Raw genomic sequence first — 19,997 nt, 5'->3', positions numbered from 1 at the left:
ATATGGGTTGAACCCCAAGGATGTACGGAATGAGGTTCTGTAGGCCCACAAAGCTGGGAGTAGATACTTATCCCAATCTCCAGGATGATTGTTAGCCTGCTTGTTGATAATTTTACAAACCATTCCCTTCACTTTCTCAACTAGGCCATTACATTGAGGGTAATATAGTGATGAGTGCCTCCTTGTAATGCCAAGTTTTTGCATTAACTCTCCTACCAAGTCTGCTCTGAAACTTGGCCCTCTATCAGAGATGATTTCTAATGGTGTGCCAAACCTGCAGCATATGTGCTCATAGACAAACTTATCTACCTCTACAGCTGTGATCCTAGTTGTGGTTGTAGCCTCCGCCCATCTAGTCATATAGTCGACTCCCATGATGATGTAGAACTTCCCCGAGTTGGCCCTAGGCAATGGTCCTATGGGATCTATACCCCATTTTTCAAATGTTCCATATGAAAGGATAGGTGTCTGTGGTTCAGGCATGAGTGACCTGGTGCCGGCATTTTGACACAACTTACATGTCTTACACCAGTGGTGTACATCACGGTTGAGGTTGGGGCATACAAAACCAGCCTGCAAGATTTTCCTACTTGTTATATCTAGGGCAAAGTGACCACCACAAACACCATCATGACAACTAGCAATTACCCCCGTAATTTCATTAGAGAGAGGGACCTTCCTAGTATTTGGTCCTTACCCTTACAATACAAACCGTCATTGATAAGCCAATACCTTGTGGCCTTCCGGGTAAGCCATTGCTTCTGTCCTTTTGTTAAATCCAGTGGACATTCCCCTGTTTCCAAAAAATGCATGATGTTAGGTAAGGCATCACTACCTTGAAATAGAGGGAGCTTTAGCTTTATAGCCCCAACCACCACTTCCTGCAGTCTCTCACTTGCTAGGGCATCTGCTTCATGGTTTTGAGCCCTTGGGATGTGGTGTAATTGAACTTCTTAAACTTACCCAACAAGGTTTTTACACAGCTTAAGTGAGTCCTCAAGCTAGGATTCTTGCATGTCCATACTCCATTTACCTGCCTTACCAAAAGTAGAGCATCCCCAAATATGTTAAGGCGCTTTACCCCTTGCGAGAGGCACCATTGTAAACCATTTGTTAGTGCTGCATACTCGTCTTTGTTGTTAGAATGGGATTCCAACAACTAGCCAAGCAAAAATACTTTGATACCTTTGTCATCAAAACCACTATGCCTGCAACTGCTTTGTCGGATGCTCGCTTGTAGGCTCCACCAAAGTAGAGAGAGTGTGCTCTTTTTACCATCGGTGGCTCTGGAAGTGATTGAATTCCTTCCCCTTTAGATTGCTTCACCTTCTTCTCAAAGTTTTGGTAGTTCATAAGTCCCCCCAAGCTTGCCCTTGTCGTGCTTTCCAACTGTACCGTGTAGTCAAATTCTTGCATACGAACTAGCCATTTAGTAATCCTAGCAAAAACATTCATGTGTTGTACAACATAGGGAAACATCTCATCCATGGTTAAAATTACAAATTGGCTGGGCAACAAATATGACCTAAACTTTGTAGTTGCAAATCTAAGAGCTAGGACTAGGTGTTCCACATGGGTGAAACCTTTCTCTGCTGATGTCATCATTCGACTGGAGAAGTAAATTGGCCTCATGGAAGATGTTGTTGTATCCTTCTGGAGTAGCATAGCCCCCAAGGAGTCATCACCCACACTTGAGGTGACATAGAATTTTTCATCTCACTTAGGTGGTGAGATAGTTGGTAGGTGGCTAAGACCTCCTTTACCTTGTTGTAGTGATGTTCGCTCTCCTCATCCCAGGTAAAAGTTGATCTTTGAGTGAGCTGTTGCAGTGGTAGAGCAAGTTGTGATAGTAGATGTATGAATCTACTCAAGTACCTCACCTTTTGTAAAAAAGAGACCAGTTGACGTGCGGTTGTTAGTGAAGGTAGGGCTATGAGTGCGAACACCTTACTTGGATCGGCGTTGATACCTTTCGCTGAAATTTCATGGCCTAACAGAATGACTCTGCTTCCCCCAATGTGGCATTTGTCCACATTTAATTGCCCACCTAGGCTTTGCAACCTTGCCAAACCCTCAGTTACCTTTTCTAAGTGTGAAATGCGAGGGCTATATATACAAAAATCATCAATGAACACTCTTATGGATGTTCCAAAGAACGGTTGAAAGACATATGTGACATATCTTTGGAATGTGGCATGTGCATTTCTGAGACCAAATGGCATAACTTTGTATGCAAAACAACCCCATGGCGTAATGAAAGTGGTTTTTAATTGATCTTCCAAGGCTACATATTTGAAAATACCCGGAATAACCATCACACACGGCGTAGCATTCAAAACCCACCACTTCATTCAAAATTTCATCCACGAAAGGAAGAGGAAAGTGGTATCTCTTTGTAGCTGCATTTAGTGGTTTGTAGTCAACGCAGACCCTCCACTTACCATTCTTTTTAGGTGTCACCACTACGGGTGACACCCACTCTGAGTTTTCTATAGGATAGATGAACCCTGCTTCTAGTAGCTTCCTTACCTCGGCCAGGAGTGCCTTTTCTTGTATGACCCCTAGCCATCATAGCTTTTGCACAACTGGTTTTACCCCTTCCTTCAGCTTAATATGGTGTTTTACTACTGTAATCCCTGTGATTCTTTCATAGTTGTCAATGAAAAGATCAGGAAATCCCATCAACCTTTGCAAAAATTTATCTTTCTCCTCAATTGTTAATTCAGTAGACAACATACCCTTCAACCTACTTTCTCTTAGGCCAGGTGATTTACTTTCCTCTTCATTGTGTTGCCCTTCTGGTGACGGATCGTCAATGGTGCTTATCCTTTGTGGATCCTTCATGATGATACCCATCACATCGATGGAACTGACACTTTCATCGGTGGATGTGGTCTCCTCCTCAGAAGCGAAAGACTCACTAGTGGTTTCATCTACTGATGTTTCTAGGTCCATTTGATTCTTCTTGCCAGTCTTCATGTCCTAGTAGATTGTCTCCCCTTTCTTACCAGTCATGCGTAGAAGGCCGGTGCCCCAGTCATGTTTTGCCTTCATGGCCATCAACCATGACCTTCCCAAGATTAATGGATAGCCCTCCCCCTTAGTAGGCATTACAAAAACATCCACTTCTACCTCAGTGTTGCAAGCTTTTATCTTCACAACACTTACCACACCTACACACTTTACTTTTGTGTTGTTTGCCATCTTTGCCTTGCATGGAGAAGGCCTGTCAACCTCGAGCCCCACCCAAAGCATCATAGCTTCACTCATCACACAAATTTGTGCACCTCCATCAATGTAGGTGTTTCCTACCCTCTTACCTTCTATGTTGACGTCGACAATTGGAAGGATGTCATCCATGTTGCAACCCGAAATTGCTCCGGCTACCTTTGCTTTGGAGCGCCTTGTACTTACCAATTTGGACCATTTCCGCCTTACCTTTGGTGCGAGATGTAGCAGCTGTGCCCATGTAATCTTTGGTCCTTGCTCTGCCACATCCAATGTTAGATCATAGGGCCTAGAACTTTCCCCTAACTCGAAGTCGGTGATGCCTAATTTATGTCTCTCCTTTCATGCTTCTCTCATCATCAGATTGTGTAGCTTTCTCCCTCCTAGCTCTCTTTACAGTCATGGCTTCAAATGGTTTTACAAAGGTTACCATCTCCTTACCCTTATCCCTCTCCTTTACTCTTGGTGGATCCACTACTACGGCCTTTCCTTTCTCTTCTAGCCTTATGATGTTTACAGGGTGATCAGGTGGTGATGCCGGTGGAAGAGGTGGAATGGGTGCTTGTGGTGGTGCCTGGGGTGGACGTAGAATTTGTGTTGGTGGGGCTTGTGCTCGGGGTGGGGGTGTTCTCTCTCTAGGGGGTAACAGTTGGTTCCTCCTACCTCCTCTATTATAGTTTTGTCGCGGTTTGGGACAGTAGTACATACCGTGACCATCTTCTCCGTAGTTGTAGCAGTGATACTCCCTGTATTGTCATCGTGCTCTTCCCGGGTCTTGATCTCTTTCTTGATTCCTTCCTTGTTGCTGTATCAAGTGGATAGACAATTCTGCATTTGGTCAGTAATGTGGGCCAACATATCTTGTTGGTCATTTCTTACCCTAGGAGCCGATGGTGGTGGAGGAATGGTGGTTGTCATGGTTATTGGTTGACGCGATGTTCCTGCTTCTGTTGACTTGGCTTCTTTGGCTTTCATCCACAGCTTCTTGTCCTTAAGGCGAGCAATCTCAACGGCTAACTCGTACGTAGCCGGGAATCTACCCTTCACCTTCTCCTTGAGAAGCGGCCATAAGCCATGCGTGAATTGGTCCTTTTTTAGGAAATCGGGTGCATCTTCCCCTCTTGCCAGTGACTCAACCCACCGTTCCCACAAATCCACAAATTTGGACTCATAAGTGGCATATTCTAAAAGACCCTCCTGCTTCAAGTCTCTCAACTTGTCCCACAGCTTCTCTAAAGTGGTACCTCCCCCAAAACGCCTCTTAAAAGCAGTTTTTAAGGGCTCCCAATCATCCTTAGTTGCTTATGGAAGTGTGTTGTACCATGACCTAGCTTCTAGCTTCATGAGATGCTTAAAGATTCTAACCCGGGATTCATCTGTATCTTTGTTGCTTACTACACATGCTACTTCAAAGTCATTTAGGAAATCTGTTACCGAATCCTCCCCCTTCTTTCCTTTGAATGTTGGAAATGCTACACTTGCCATGATTACTAAGAGAGAGAGCTAGAAAGACACACTGCTTAGCTTGCAATCAAAAGTTTTTTTTTTTTCCTTTTTTACAAGGAGACATGTATACCCTTTTACACTAGAGTATAGATTAAAATCTCAAATGGTACATTGCCTTGTACCCAAAGGTAATACAAATGGTTGATCTGATTCCACAACCTCAAAGAAGCGCTCCCCACCCAGCATGGTGTCGATGACGTGTTCATAGTGAGCCTTCAAGTCCAGTATTACCTTTGATTGAGCGTACTCGTATCGGAATGTGTGATCTGTCTTAAGGTAAGGTGTACTGATTCATGTGAAGCTTAGAGGTGCTTAGTCACTGCCCAAGATTGTGGGAGAGGGTGGTGTTCTTTCCTTAAACAAGCTCAGTAGATCCCTATCTCTCTAGTGAGAGCATAAGCATGTGCTTCCGTTATCTGTGCTGCAGCATCAGGTGCGACTTGGAAACTGACTGTGATAATTATCTCAGTGACTTGAGTTACCCGATTCTAGAAGTAGAATAGTGTTGATTCTCTATTGTGCAGAGCTCCCTCCATCTTGTTGTTGCAAGTTGGTTGTAGGTTGCGGACATGGTTTCAACTTTCTCCTTCTTCTTCTTCTTGGCACTCGGCCTATGTATATCCACTAAGTTTGGCGTGTTGGTTGACTCTCCCACTGCAAATTGATTATCGTTACGCCTGGCACTCAAGCTTTGATGGAGATGCGGAGTTCATCTAGTTGTGCTTGGAGCTCTTCTTCTTCTGTTGTCCAGTTAGCGAACCCTGCTAACCATTCATCCATCCATAAAAGTTTAGGGATTTTAGTATTGTAAACTGAAGGGTTTCATGAAAGGATCCTTGGTGGGGGCGTCAAGAAAAATGATGGCCAAAATTGACATGCCATATGGGGTGGCCTCTACACCACACATAGCCTGAACTTCCCCAAGCATCATCTCAAGGTAGGAGTAATCCTATAGGTAGAGAGGGGCACCACCTAGCATAGTGCGGCTATGACGTAGACATACATGACCTAGGGTAGCAAAAGTGAAATTCCCTCTAGGTAACCAACATGAAATGGTGATACAACAAACATCCACATGTAGAAAATTCCTAGTCAACAGTCAGGAGTGTGTGTACGAGGGAGGTATGTGACAAGGTTGGAATGGAGCATATTGACTGATTGGAGAGGTTGCACGTGATGGAGCACAAGCAGAGTGATATACAAGAGACGAAACATCCCGCGAATGTGGGAAAACAAACTAAGGAGAACAGAGAATGGACCCCAAAGTCAAGACAATACTGCACCCTTTATGGACCCCAAAGATCAAGACAATATTGCACCCTTTATTGGCGATGATGATACTTACAAATGGTGGTCTTGACGGTTACAAACCTGGCTCTTGGTACTAGGGATACATGATGGAGTGCGAGCGCCATATGGTGCATGGAGAAGTTGGAGTTAGCGGGGAGATTAGTTGAGGAAAAACATCAAGACGATGCAGCCACCGACGACGTCAATCACCTACATCAAGAGCGGCCCAAGGTAGCATGGTGTCGATGCATTCAATCCAAACGTGCTCATGTTGCCTTGCGAGAGAGTAGTGACTGCCTTATGTGCATGGAGTGGTCGTGACTAGTAACTCAACCATGGTGTGGTGGAGAATGGGAAAAATGGTGATGTTGCCAATGCTAAAATGCCCAAGCTTGCAACCAAAAATGATGCCATGAGCTCTCTAACTTGGGGGGTGTATTATGTGCTATATGGTGCTTGAAATGTAGAGTGCATGGAGCTAATGTGTTCCTCCTTCACTTGTGCTGCCCTTTGTGCTAAGCGTCACGGAGTACGAGCGCAAGTGCTTGTATGAGGGCATTTTGCCTGACTATACCATCTCTGCCACTGAATCCTTCTGCAAAACCTTGCTAGGTGATCTATTTATAAGATGAACAGTTGTTGATACAGCTTCAGCCCAAAACCCATTTGGCAGTTGTGCATTAGACAAGATACTTCTGACCTTCTCTTGTATGGTCCTATTCATCCTCTCAGCAACACCATTTTGAGGAGGATTGTAAGGAGCAGTAAGTTCACGTTTTATACCTTTTGACTCACAAAAGTCCTGAAAGGCCTTTGAAACATACTCTCCACCATTGTCAATGTGTAAGCATTTAAGCTTCTTGCCACTCTGATTCTCCACAAGTGTCACAAACGTTTTGAAAACACTAAACGCTTCATCCTTGTGCTTGAGAAAGTAAACCCATACTTTCCTCGAGTAATCATCTATAAATGTCATAAAGTAAGAAGCTCCCCCTAGAGATAGGTTAGGCATAGGTCCACACAAATCACTATGAACAAGTGCCAACTGTGTATCTCTTCTATTGGTTCTATGATTATGTGGCTGTTGTGTTTGCTTACCATACAGACAATGTTCACAGAATTCAAAATCATTAAATGAAAAGCCAGGCAAATAACCAGAACGAGACAAGATTTCCATTCCCTTCTTGGACATATGTCCTAACCGTCTATTCCACAAAGAAATGTTCGGCTACTCGGTTACATTGATTACATTTTTAGAGACATTTGATACATAAATCATGTAAAGTCCTCCAGACTTTACTCCATGTGCTACTTTCATAGAACCCTTGGATATCTTCCACATGTTCTGTCCAAAAGTGGTGACGTAGCCAGCATCATCAAGTAAACCTGTGTTGATCAAGCTCTTTGTAATTGCGGGAACATGTCTCACATTCTTCAGCGTGAAAGAAGAGCCATTTTGAAACTCCAACACCTAAGATCTCACATGTCTGCCCATTGCCTAGCCGAACATGATCTTTAGTGGTCACATAAGAGGTAAACCACTCCTTGTTTGGAGACACATGAAGTGATGCCCCTGAGTCTATAATCCAATCACTCAGTGCATTTCCATCAAATGCTGTAAGAAGAGCTGAGTCCATTGTATTCTTCAAGAAGTAGATGTCTCCTGACACTAGACTGTCATCCTCTACAACAGTGTTTGTCACATTTATTTCTTGAATCTTCATTGAGGACTTGTTCTTCTCACCGTGGTCTTCAAATTTCTCTTGGCCTTTTTCTGCTTTCCATTCTCTGCAGTCTCTTTTCATGTGACCCTTCTTGCCACAATGGTATCATTCTATGTCACTCTTGCCTTTAGCACTGCGGGATTTGCTACGAGACTGATTCCTCTTTCCACCTTTGTCCTTTTCTTTGGTCGTTCCCCTGACAACTAAGGATGTTCCTTTGCCTTTGTCGATTGTCTTTCTGTTGGTTTCTTCAGTAAGCAAACTGCCTTTTACACCTGCTATGGTCAAACCATCTGGAGGTGCAGAATTACTCAAAGCTGTGCGAAAAGTGTCCCAACTTTCCGGTAATGTGATCAACAGGAACATAGCTCTAACAGGTTCATCAAACTTGACACCTTGAGCTGACAATAAACTATAGATGGTGTTGAATTCATTCAGATGATTGGACATAGGTGTCCCTTCTTTCATCTTCAAGTCAACGAGCTTCTTAAGCCAGTATACCTATGAAGCTGCACTCTGCTTCTCATAAAGATCACTCAACTTTGTCCATGCTTCATAAGCTGACATCTTGTCTGCTACATTGAAGTAAACGCTTTCTGCCAAAGTTAGCATAATGGTAGAAAGTGCCAATTCATCCATTTCGCTCCATTCATCTTCTTCCATATCTTCTGGTTTTATCCCCTTGAGCTTTATAGGTTTTATCTGCTTCTTTTGTACCAACACGTGCCAAATCTGCTTCTTCCACAATGGGAAATTGGTTCCATCCAGCTTCTTGATATTGTAAAGAGAAGTGTCCTGTGATCTACGCTTCACAGTAGTTTACTTTCCTGGGAAAAATTCGGCAGAGTTTTCCCTGTAAACTCACCTCTGAACCAGTATCAACCTATCAAATGAACCAAGAAAGCTTCAGATTCTGCAAAAATTTCGGCAGAGTCTCCTTTGTAAAATGGCTCTGGTGTACTCAAAAAACAGACCAAAAATAGCTTTAAAAAAAACCATTGTCTCTCTAACACTGTAAGCTGTGGGTAAACCTGTCCTGCACCTGTACTGTCTCTCACTGTCCTGTAAGCATAGACTGCGACAATGCCTCAACGGCAGTAAAGCAAAGATGCAATCCCAACTGTCTAACTCACAGTCAATACATCCTAGCTGCCTATCTAAGGGTGCTCGAGGGATCGCTCCAAGACCTGTATCACCAAAAGGATCTCAACATTCGAGAATCCCCCAGCTCAATAAAACCTCACTCGACCCTCAACAAAGGCTGCAGTAAATCTGACAATACATAGACTTCCCACAAAGTCATACATCCACAAATTTCCCACTATATGCTGTAACTTCTGCGGCAGTTGTTTGCTGCGTGACTCACAGCCAGCAAACCCTCAACAGACATACATCATCTCTGACAATACATCCCATGTGGAAGTACCTGCAATGTCAGGATGAAATCTGGAATATCAAGCAGCAAACACAAGCTACCTGATGAACTAGTGGATGTCGCCTACAGTCTGTGTGTAGGTGCGCCCGTGTCGTATGTGACACACCTCCAAGAACTGTGAGCCGTCCTTCGTTGTGTAGACAGCCACAAATCAGCACTCTGGAAGTGAAGATATCATCAGCACTTGCAGTCGTAGGCCGAAACCCCAAATTTGCAGAGTCGGATCTGCACCCACCAAGACCACGTAGTCGAAAATGGCCTGCGCAGAGCTTTGTCAAAGCCGAACGGTGGCCGAGATGACCTCAGAATGAAATTTTGAGAACACCAAGCCCTTCGATCTTTCCCACAAGATTTGGGGCCATGTCTTTGCCTGTCGAATCTCACTCCAATCTAAGCAAGTGACTCTGGCTACCTGCAAATGTTTCCCCGAGCCTCGATCTGAGCTCTGATACCAGTTGAAGGAGTACGAGCGGAAGTGCGACGCGACAGAGAGTGCGAGAAGAAGAGCACGACGATATGGTGAACTCGCTCTACTGTAAAGTGTAGAGCATAGTGAGTTCTTATTAGGTTTTAACAAAAAAATATGTGTACATACCTGGCGGCCCGCCCACTTACCTGGGCGACCACATTGGGCTTTATACCCTTACAAAGCGGAGGCCTCTTTATATAGGCTTGAGAGGTGGCCCTTACCCAATGGTGCTGCTAATATCCACTGGTCGTTGTAGAAGGTCTAGATGCCTCTCTAGTAAGAGAGATAGAGAGAGAGAAGGTAGAGATAGAGAGAGAGGAAAGAGTGGGGTGGGGAGAGTTTTTTTACAATCCACAAGCCACTAGCTAGGTTATTGGGGAAGAGTGGGGTTTGGGATATTTACATGGGTTTTGTCGATGGTTCGGGTGGTTGGTGTGAGGTTTAAAGGTGCCAGAATTGGTAGTTGTTGCGGGAAGCCGAGATGCTACATGTTACTCCCTCTCGGTGCCAGCCGGGGCATGCCTTTGGCACCACTTCTTGTTTTGGTGTTGGCGGCGCATGACTTGGGCATCTTCTTTTGTTGTTGGCATTGCTTTCCTTTGGTTTTCTTATTATTTTCTGGTATGTGCATATATGCATGCATGTATCGTGTGCATGAGTGCATGCGTGTAAGCGTTTCGATCGTAAGTGCGTGTGCGTGCGTGTGTGTGTGTGTATGTGTTTATATATGTGTGCATTAGTGTATGTGTGCATATATACAGCATCGTGGGTGTATAGGGGTGTGTGTGTGGGAACGAGGGAGAGAGTGATTATATATATTTTTTAATTATTTTTTTTTAAATACTTCCTGGCTTGTCTGCGGCTCGCCGTCTACACAGAACAAGGGAGAGGGTGAGGGGGAGAGAGAGTGTGAGTATGTGTGTATGTGTGTGTGTATTAAGTGAGAGAGAGGGTGCATCTCGGTGTTGTTGCGCCTGCGGGCCTCAACGAGAGTGCCAGTGTGGCGGTACCTGCGATCTTGAGCACAGAGCGAGAGAGAGAGAGAGAGAGAGAGAGAGAGAGAGAGAGAGAGAGAGAGAGAGAGAGAGAGAGAGAGAGAGAGAGAGAGAGAGAGAGAGAGAGAGAGAGAGAGAGAGAGAGAGAGAGAGAGGCCGGTGAGGTGGCGACGGTGTGTGTGTATGTGTGTGTGTGTAAGAATAGGAGAGAGAGTGCATCGCGGTGCTGTGTCTGCACAGGCCTGCGAGAGAGAGATGGGAGCAAGCCGCCGACAGCGAGGGTGGGTGTGTGTGAGTCAATGGAGTGTGGATAAAAATAAGAGAGAGTGAGCAAAATAGCAAGAGGGGTCGACCAAGAGAGAGAGGGGGATGATTTTTGCAAGGAATTATCACACACACTCACCCAATCTCATGTGTGAAGCAAAGAAGACTCTCTCTCCTTCTCAAGCTTTAATGGAAAGCTTATCACATACTCCAAGCTTGTGAGAAGGAAGGCCTACACCAACAACTCTTGGCTTTGTGATGCAAATCCAACCAAGAGCCAAGCTTCAATGCATGCTCATATCCTCTACCATGCTAATTACTAAGCTAAGCTATGCTAATATGAGTGATCATGTGAGGAGATGTACATCTTTCTCGTAAGAATACTCCTTCTTCCTCTCAATCTACTCTCATACCCCGCTAGCTCTCACCATCTTCGAAGGTGTGTGAGGTCTTGGGTCTGAGACCGTGAGGGAATTGATGTTGTGTTTGATAAGTGTTTTGCTTAGTGCATGAAGTTTCCATCTTCATTGCACTCACTAGTATTGAAGGAACACAAGAAATTGTATTGTAAATGTCTCTCTTGATGGGAGAAACCATAATACAAAGCCTTTTGGATGGGGGACCAGCTTCATGCAAATCTGGTCCTCAACTATTGTCAATTGCTTAATTTCTCTCTCTTTTGAAGTATTGTTCATGCTATCTAACTAGGTGTTATGCTTTTTGTTGCTCTCTCCACCCAAGCACTCTCGTTATTCTCATTAGGAATCTATTCTAATGAAATGCTCACTATGTCCATGCTATTTTCCACTACACACAAGTTACTAAACCATTAAATGTTACATTGGTATCAGAGCACAAGGTTTCTCTTTTCTTGCTCAAGAAGGAAGGTCCTCAAGCTAGCTATAAATGGTTGGTACTATTACTTGCATGTGAGCAAGTAGAATAGGGATTTTTCATTACAGTGTGTCTGCCTTTGTGTAGTTAACGGGGCATCACCGTCGAGAGCTATGGTCTTAATAGTGGAGTCCTATGGGGCTTGCCTACGACTTAACCACTATTGAGCTATTAGAAGCTTGACAGCAGCCGGTGTTGTTTTGGTGTTGAACGACCCTCTCTTCTATTTCTTGCAATTAATGGTATTCGAGCCATGGGTACAATAGCTTGAGTGCTTTTTCTAAAGGGGTAAAGAGGAGTAGCAACTAGGGCTTGAAGTGCCAAAGTACACCTAAAAAGTTTACACCTAAAAGTTGTTAGAATGGCTGACAATAGTAAAGAAAGTGAAATTAATGTTGATAGCTTTAATTTTGCTAATGAGCAAGCTACTAATGATGCCCCAATGCTTGTTAACTATCTTGTTTCTAGGCTTCAACAAGCGATGGGCAATCCATCCCTCAAAAGTGAAGTGCAATGGCAGCTTCGTGCTCATAGGATTCTCCAAGCTCCCCACCATGATGAGAGAGCACCTAGGAAGCCTCCTTGTGAGACTTCCAAAAGAGATCTCTCTCCGATTCGGGAAGAAGAAGAGGATCCCTATGAAGGGCTCAAAAATTTTCTCCTTGATGACGCATCTCCTTCTCAAAGGAGAAGTTAAGAGCCTCCACCGAAGGAACGAGAAAGAAGTGAGTCTCCCGCCACATCGATGGAGATGGCTCCACGAAGACAGCGGGCTAAACGCTCTCCATCACCTCCAAAACGGAGAAGACCATCGCATACTTCTCCACACCATACTTCAAAGAGGGATGACAAAAAGCAAGAGAAGAAAAAGGCGAGAAAGAGGACACCCTCTTCTTACTCTTATGAAAGTGATAGTGAAGACAACGAAGATCAAGGCAAGAAAAAGGCGAGAAAGAGGTCACCCTCTTCTCCATCTTCCTCAAATTCTTCATCTTCTGAAGAAAGTGATGGTGCAACCTTTCAACCATCAAAAAGAAGAGGCCATAGGAAATCCTATTCCGCGTGGAAGAGGTCATCCAAGCTCAAGAAGTTCAAAGAGGGAGGGAAGAGCATCTCTTTCCTTACCTATGATGGCACCTTTGGTGCTACGAACAAAGTCTTGGCCTTTATCCAACAGTTCGATGGGGCGTTCGGAGATGAGGGCTTCACAGAGTCCTCTAAACTACGCCATGTAGCTATGTCCGCCAGGCAATGGTGGTCTAGCCTACGGGCCAATGGTGAAGCTCCATGAACATGGAAAGCTTTAAGAGCTTCCATTATGAAGCAGTTTTTGGCCATCGATGCCAAAGACAAAGTACTCACCGAATGGCGAAGCTTGAAGCTCTCTCCCTATGAATCCATTCACAAATATGTAGACAAGTTTTGGGACCTACAACTCAAAGCCACTGTCTTCAAAAAGATGGATTTTGGAGAGCAAAAACAACAATTTTGTGCGGTCTTAACTGAAGAAATGGCGGAGTATGTCAACTCCCAAAGGCCACACACCATATCAGCGGTTATACGCCATACTATGGTGGCCTCTCGAATCAATTCCCAAATGGGGGCTAAAAGAAATTATAAGCCCACAGAAAACAAGGGTTCCAATAAGCCTAAGGGGAAGGACAATGTCCAAAAGTCTCCTAAGGGCAACTCCAACAAAGCTAAAGACAAGGGAGTTAACAAAGGCAAAAATAAACTCTCTCTTGAAGAGCTTGAGCGTTATCGCAAGGATAACCGGTGTTTCAAGTGCAATGAACAAAGGCATGCGTACCGTGCTTGTCCCCAAAAGAATAACCGCCATGATCCTCCTAGAGCTACCTTGGTCGAAATCCAAGAGGAGGAAACTCACCACAAAGGATCTCCTCTATGCCATGCTTGGGGAAAGGTAAGAGAACATGATGCTTTTATTCTCTTTGACCCCGGTTCTACTCACAATTTTATATCTATAGAGTTAGCCACCAAGCTAGACATACAAGCCTATGAGATGGGAGATGTCCTACCTGAAGACGGTGCTTTCAAGGGGCAAGAAGCTTCAGTCACTCCCTTAATCGGGAAATTGATGCTCCATGTCCAAAGCTATGTGGACAAAGAGGACTTCTTTATCTCTCCTCTCCAGCATGATGATGTAATCCTAGGGGCACCATGGTTTGATCTCATGGCTCCCAATGTTAAATTCCCTGAAAGGAGAATCTCCATTAAGTTCAGGGAAAAAGATATGTATATAGATGCTAAGGAAATGGGTAACACTATACCCATTGTACATACACAAGCTTTCAACAAGTCAACAAAGAGCTCTATTTCCGTGTACATGATTTTTGTTAAAGATTCTCAAAATGAACCTAATGTTTTAGCAAAAGAAAATGTACACAATCAAAAGGAATTAGAGTTATCCAATTTTCTCAAGGGGTTTCAAGATGTCTTTATTGACGACATCCCTTGTGAGCTACCTCCTAGATGAGGCAATGATGACCATGCAATTGAACTTCTTCTAGGAAGTTCACCGCCTAACAAACCTCCTTATAGAGTTTCTCAAGCTCAACAAGAGGAGATTATGCGGCAAGTACATGAGTTAGTTGAGAAGGGCATGGTTAGGCCTAGCTCATCTCCATTTTGTTCTCCTTTGCTACTAGTGCAAAAGAAAGATGGCACATATCGTATGTGTGTCGACTATAGAGCACTAAATAGGATCACTATCAAAAATAGGTTTCCCGTTCCACGGGTAGAAGACCTATTTGATAAGCTACAAGGGTTCACCTACTTCAGTAGGATTGACCTAAAAAGTGGCTATCATCAAATAAGGATAGTTGATCAAGACATTGTAAAGACCGCATTTTGCACTACATTTGGTCTTTACGAATACATTGTCATGCCTTTTGGCTTGACCAATGCACCAGCCACATTCAACCGCTTGATGGAGAAGCTATTCAGGCCTCACCGAACCTTTACTGGAGTGTTCTTTGATGATATCATCATCTACTCTAATTCATTAGACGAACACAAGTGACACCTCCAGGTAATATTTCAAGTTCTAAGAGAGAATAAACTTTATGTTGATCGAAAGAAAAGTGAATTTTTCTTACAAGAGATTCAATATTTAGGTCACATTACCTCTCAAGATGGCATCCAAATGGATCCATCAAAGTTAGAGGTAATAAAAGGATGGCCTAAACCAAGGAATCTTCATGAGTTAAGAAGCTTTATAGGTATGTGCGCATACTATAGACGCTTCATAGAAAAGTTCTCACTAATAGTAGGACCATTACATGATCTAACAAAGAAAAACGTTAGGTACACATGCTCTGCCAAGGAGAACAATGCTTTCGAAAAGCTTAAAGAAAAGATTATCTCTCAACCTGTGCTTACACTACCGGATCTCTCAAAGGCATTTGAGGTCCAATGCGATGCTTGTGGTGATTGCCTTGGAGCTGTTTTGCTTCAAGAAGGGCATGCCATAGGCTATGAAAGTCGAAGGCTCGACCCTGTTGAGAAAGCTCTAGGCATATATGAAAAGGAACTCCTTGCACTTCTACATGCCTTAGACTCATGGAAGCACTATTTATTGGGGACTCCTTTTATTCTACGAACGGATCACCAAAGTCTTAAGTACTTCATGACGCAAACCAAGCTCTTTGACAAACAAATGAGGTGGGCAAATTTCCTCTCGCAATTTCATTTTCATATTGATCACATTGCTGGCAAGAATAAACAAGTAGCCGATGCACTCTCAACACGCCCGAGAGTGAATGGTTTTCCATAGCAACTCACAATGATCTATCTTCTATGATAGATGAGTATGCTATTGATCCCGATTTTAGAGATGTGATTTCAGCCCTTGCACTAGGGAAGAAAGAGGAACCATTTACTTTACAAGATGATTATCTTCTCTATGGCAATAGACTATGCATTACTAGATCACTACGTGAGAAAGTAATGTATGAATCTCATGCTCCTCCTTATGCAGAGCATAGAGGGATTCAGTCTCTACCCTAAAGGGGATTGAAAGTTCCACTTAAAATACATGAAAAATAATGTAATTTTATAAAAATACTGGCTAGTATTGTAAAATTTCAGCTTCAGATTTGTCTTGGAGGGATTTTTGTATGTTTGTGACAATGTTTTTCCCGAACATTGTTCCCAGTCCTCAGGCTCGCCCCTCCTTCAAAACCCCAAACTTGGACAACTTTCTTCTTTCCTTCTGGTGGACAACTCACGTCCTCGTCGCATGTCTGTCTCGCCGGCGATATAACGGGCGTCCGACCGCAAGGCGGCTCGTTATAATGCTAGGCCTCCTGTATTGCCCCAGGTTTGGTGCTTACTTTTGCAGGTAAATAGTCGCAATGAGAAGCCTTGCCATCAACATGCAGAATCTACTGTGCATGGTCGTGGACCAGAGTAAAGCACCGACCTCCAATTGTGAGGCGAAAATAGAACATAAACTTACCCTTTGCAGTTTTGCCTGGATCGCAGCCCATCTTCCTCACTGGCCACCTTAATGAGAGACAATCATGCAGCACATTTGGGATGACCGATTGTGCCATCATCCGCAGCACAGCTCCCTCGCTACAAGATCTTGCTCTGGTTGACCTTTTAAAGGCCTGTGCTCAGAACAAGGATCTCCATGAGGCACACAGATTGCATGCACAAATCGTCATAACGGGTCTGCTTCAGCAAAATGTATATGTAAGCTGTAGCTTACTCAATGTGTATGCAAAATGTGGTGCGCTTGCAACAGCACGGCGAGTTTTCGATGAGGTCTCTAATCGGAATGCAACCTGTTGGAATGTGCTAGTTGCAGGTTATGCACGACATGGGCTTGGCGATCAAGCTCTGGATTGTTTCCAAAGGATGTCCTTTGAAGGCTTCTCACCTGATGCCTTCACGTTTTCCTGCGTGCTGAAAGCCTGTGGCAACCTAGGCTTAAGTGAGAAAGGCAAAGAAATACATGATGAGATTGTTAGAAAGGGCTTGCTCAGAGATGATAATGTGCTTGGCACTGCATTGGTGGATATGTATGCCAAGTGCGGCTGCCTTGCCAAGGCACAAGGAGTGTTTGACAAGCTTCTTGCCCCGGATGTGGTTGCATGGACTGCATTAATCACAGGGTATTGCCAACATGGTCGTTGTGAGAAAGCACTCAGTTGCTATAAAAAGATGCGGCATCAGGGCCTCTCTCCAAATGCAATGACATTTGCTTGTATCTTGAAAGCTTGTGGCAACATTCAATCAGATGAAACAGGCGATGAGATCCATTGTGAGATTGCAAGAAAGGGTTTGCTGAAAAAGGATCGTGTGCTTGGGAATGCACTGGTTGATATGTATGCCAAGTGTGGTTCCCTTGCTAAAGCACTATGTGTGTTCAGCGCTCTTCTAGCTCGCAATGTAGTCTCTTGGACTGCCCTTATAGTAGGTTTTAGCCAGCAAGGGCATGGTGAGAAAGCCCTTGTATGTTTTGATCGTATGCGTGGGGAGAGTGTCCATCCTGACATTGTTACCTATTCTCATTTATTGCAAGCCTGTGGTTCTGTAGGAGCTTTCAAGAAGGGCAAGGAACTTCATACTGAGATTTTACTCCTAGAAGAGGATAGGGTTCTTGGGAATCTGTTGGTGGATATGTATGCCAAATGTGGTGCACTTGGAAACGCACAAGAGGTATTTGACAAGCTTCCCGATCAGGATATGATTTCCTGGAATTCGTTGATCGCAGGGTATAGCCATTATGGCCTCAGTGAGGAAGCACTCAACCGCTTTCATCAGATGCAGGAGAAAGGTCTCTCTCCAGATGCGGTCACCTGTGCTTGTGTCTTGCAAGCCTGTGCCAGCATGGGAGCAGTAGAGAAGGGCAAAGAATTACATGCCGAGATTGTCAGGCGAGGGTTTCTGGACAAAAATATTGTGCTAGGGAATGCATTGATTAATATGTATGCCAAGTGTGGTGCAATCTCCAAAGCACAAGAGGTTTTTGATAAGCTCTCTATTCGGGATGTAGTATCATGGAATGCACTGATTGCAGGTTATGCTCATGCCGGCGGGGATAGCATTGTTTTCAACCTGTTTAATAAATTGACAGGAGAGGGCTTTGAGCCAAGCCCAGTCACTTACATTGTTGTTTTGAATGTCTGTGGCCATCTTGGCATGGTGAGTGAGGGGCAGCACTACTTTGACACACTTTCTTCAAGTCATGGCATCTTCCAAACCCTGGAGCATCGCTCTCGTATGGTGGACCTTTTGGGTCGTGCAGGACTAATTGACAAGGCAATGGCAGTGATGCCACCTCGTAGTTATCTTCCTGCATGGTTTGCTTTGTTGCGGGCTTCTCAATTATGGGGAAATGTGAAGCTTGGGATATTGGCATTTGAACAGGTAATTGTTTTGGATGCCAAGTTCGCCAAGGCTTATATTTGCATGAGTAATATATATGCAGCTGCGGGTATGCAGAAGGATGCAGAAAAGGCACTTGCAAGGGCGCAACAGTTACTTGAGCTCGAGAGTGGAGATGTAGCTTCTTGGAATTTACTCATTGCTGGTTATTGCGATCAAGGGCGCACTGAGGAAGCTTTGAGAATGTTTGCAAGAATGGAATTCAAGGGCCTCTCTCCCAGTATAGTGACCTTTCTTTGCACTTTGAAAGCTTGTGGCAGCATAGGAGCTGCCACAAAGGGTGAAATAATACACAATGAGATTGTCAGAAGAGGATTGTTAGACTTGAATGTGTTTGGCACGGCATTGGTGGATATGTATGCCAAGTGTGGTGCACTAGTAAAGGCACAAGAGATTTTCAACAAGCTTCCATCTAGGGAGGTCGTCTCTTGGACTGCATTAATGGCAGGCTTCTGTCAGCATGGGTATGGAGAGGAAGGACTGGATTGCCTTGAGAGGATGAAATGTGAGAGCGTCGCCCCAGATGTAGTTACGTTTGTTTGCATCCTCAAAGCTTGTAGTGTTTTAAGAGCTGCAAGGAAGGCCCAATTTTACTTTGCAACTTTGAGCATGAGCGATCCTATGGCTTCAAATGTTAAGCATCACACTTGCTTGGTTGACCTTATTGGATACAATACATGGCAATTTAGGAAGGCTATGGAGATGCTAAAAAGAATGCCGGGCTGTAGTTATTCTTTTGGTAGGTTAGCTTTGCTAGCTTCATGTTGGAAATGGGGAAATGAGGAAGTTGGGAGAGAGGCCTTTGAAGCTGTTGGGTCATGATTTTATGTAGGGAAAGAGCTACAAATTTCTTGATTTCTTGTTTGATGAGGATTATAGAGTGTGACATAGCAATGTAGCTTAATGGTATCAGAGAGGATTGGCACCAAAGATGAGTACCCTATCCTCTAGTAGTGGCTACATGAAAGAAGTGCTATATAAAACTAGACACAGGTACACTTTGAAGTCAATTAATTGAGCGGCCAAGTTATCTATGCTTCCCTCGGACATGGGAAGGATTGGAGAGCCATTGGAACTCAAGCCTAAAGTCTACATGCACTACCACAAGTGGATTATCGCTAATTTATGATCATGCGGGCATGTGCTTGAATTATAAAGCATATGCAGTTAACACTAGATTGGCAACCTAATAGGATATAAAGGTATCCTCTCAATGGTTTTCAATAAAGTTCTCCTACCACGACATTTCTTTGAGAGTCCTTACTTGCGCTTGAAGCTATGACATCACTTTTCACGCTAAAAGCATAAGGAATCTTCTAAACTACCAATGTATTTTTTCCATAAACACCAATGGGTTCTTGATCATAATTCATGGTTGGTCGTTGCATGCCATTTTTGGCCTGCCCAAAGGGGTAAGGTCTTAGTGATGCCTCCTCTTTTTGCTAATGAAAAAGGAGAGATTTTTTTAAAAAAATTGTCGGATATTGTCCGAATTTACTTTTTTTTGGTCGAGGTTTACTTTTTCTTGTTTGTGTTCACCATATAAGGGTGTGTTTTGCCTTGGATGCCATCAAAAGCTACATGGTTAGGACAGTGGCATGTCGACGTGCAAGTCGTGGGTTCGATTCACCTTGAGGCCGTTGACTATGGCCTCCTTTTTTATCGTCCATCCGCCTCGAGATTCCTCTGCTCAGCTTACAGCCGTTGATCACATCTCTCCAGCTTCATCAAATACCCAATGGGACTTGGTGTTGTGGGAAAACATACCCGAAGAT

At 44.0% G+C, this 19,997-nt stretch overlaps 1 protein-coding gene across 1 annotated transcript; it reads left to right on the top strand.

The window, feature by feature from the left end:
• The first annotated feature begins 15,999 nt into the window (after positions 1-15,999).
• LOC147419592 (pentatricopeptide repeat-containing protein At2g03380, mitochondrial-like) lies at positions 16,000-19,724 on the top strand. The gene has a single exon (XM_086505679.1). It carries the CDS (start codon positions 16,366-16,368, stop codon positions 19,042-19,044), a length of 2,679 nt encoding a protein of 892 aa, XP_086361805.1. The 5' UTR covers positions 16,000-16,365; the 3' UTR covers positions 19,045-19,724.
• Positions 19,725-19,997: the final 273 nt, after the last annotated feature.

The sequence above is a fragment of the Adiantum capillus-veneris genome, chromosome 29 (assembly GCF_014529385.1).
Source record: "Adiantum capillus-veneris isolate H3 chromosome 29, ASM1452938v2, whole genome shotgun sequence".
Lineage (NCBI taxonomy): Eukaryota > Viridiplantae > Streptophyta > Polypodiopsida > Polypodiales > Pteridaceae > Adiantum > Adiantum capillus-veneris.
The sequence above is the reverse complement of the archived record's forward strand: the minus strand, read 5'-3'. Positions and strand labels throughout refer to the sequence as shown.

Bases quoted from the DNA above. Each gene is read 5' to 3' on its own strand.
- LOC147419592 (XM_086505679.1), top strand. From the start codon at position 16,366: ATGACCGATTGTGCCATCATCCGCAGCACAGCTCCCTCGCTACAAGAT.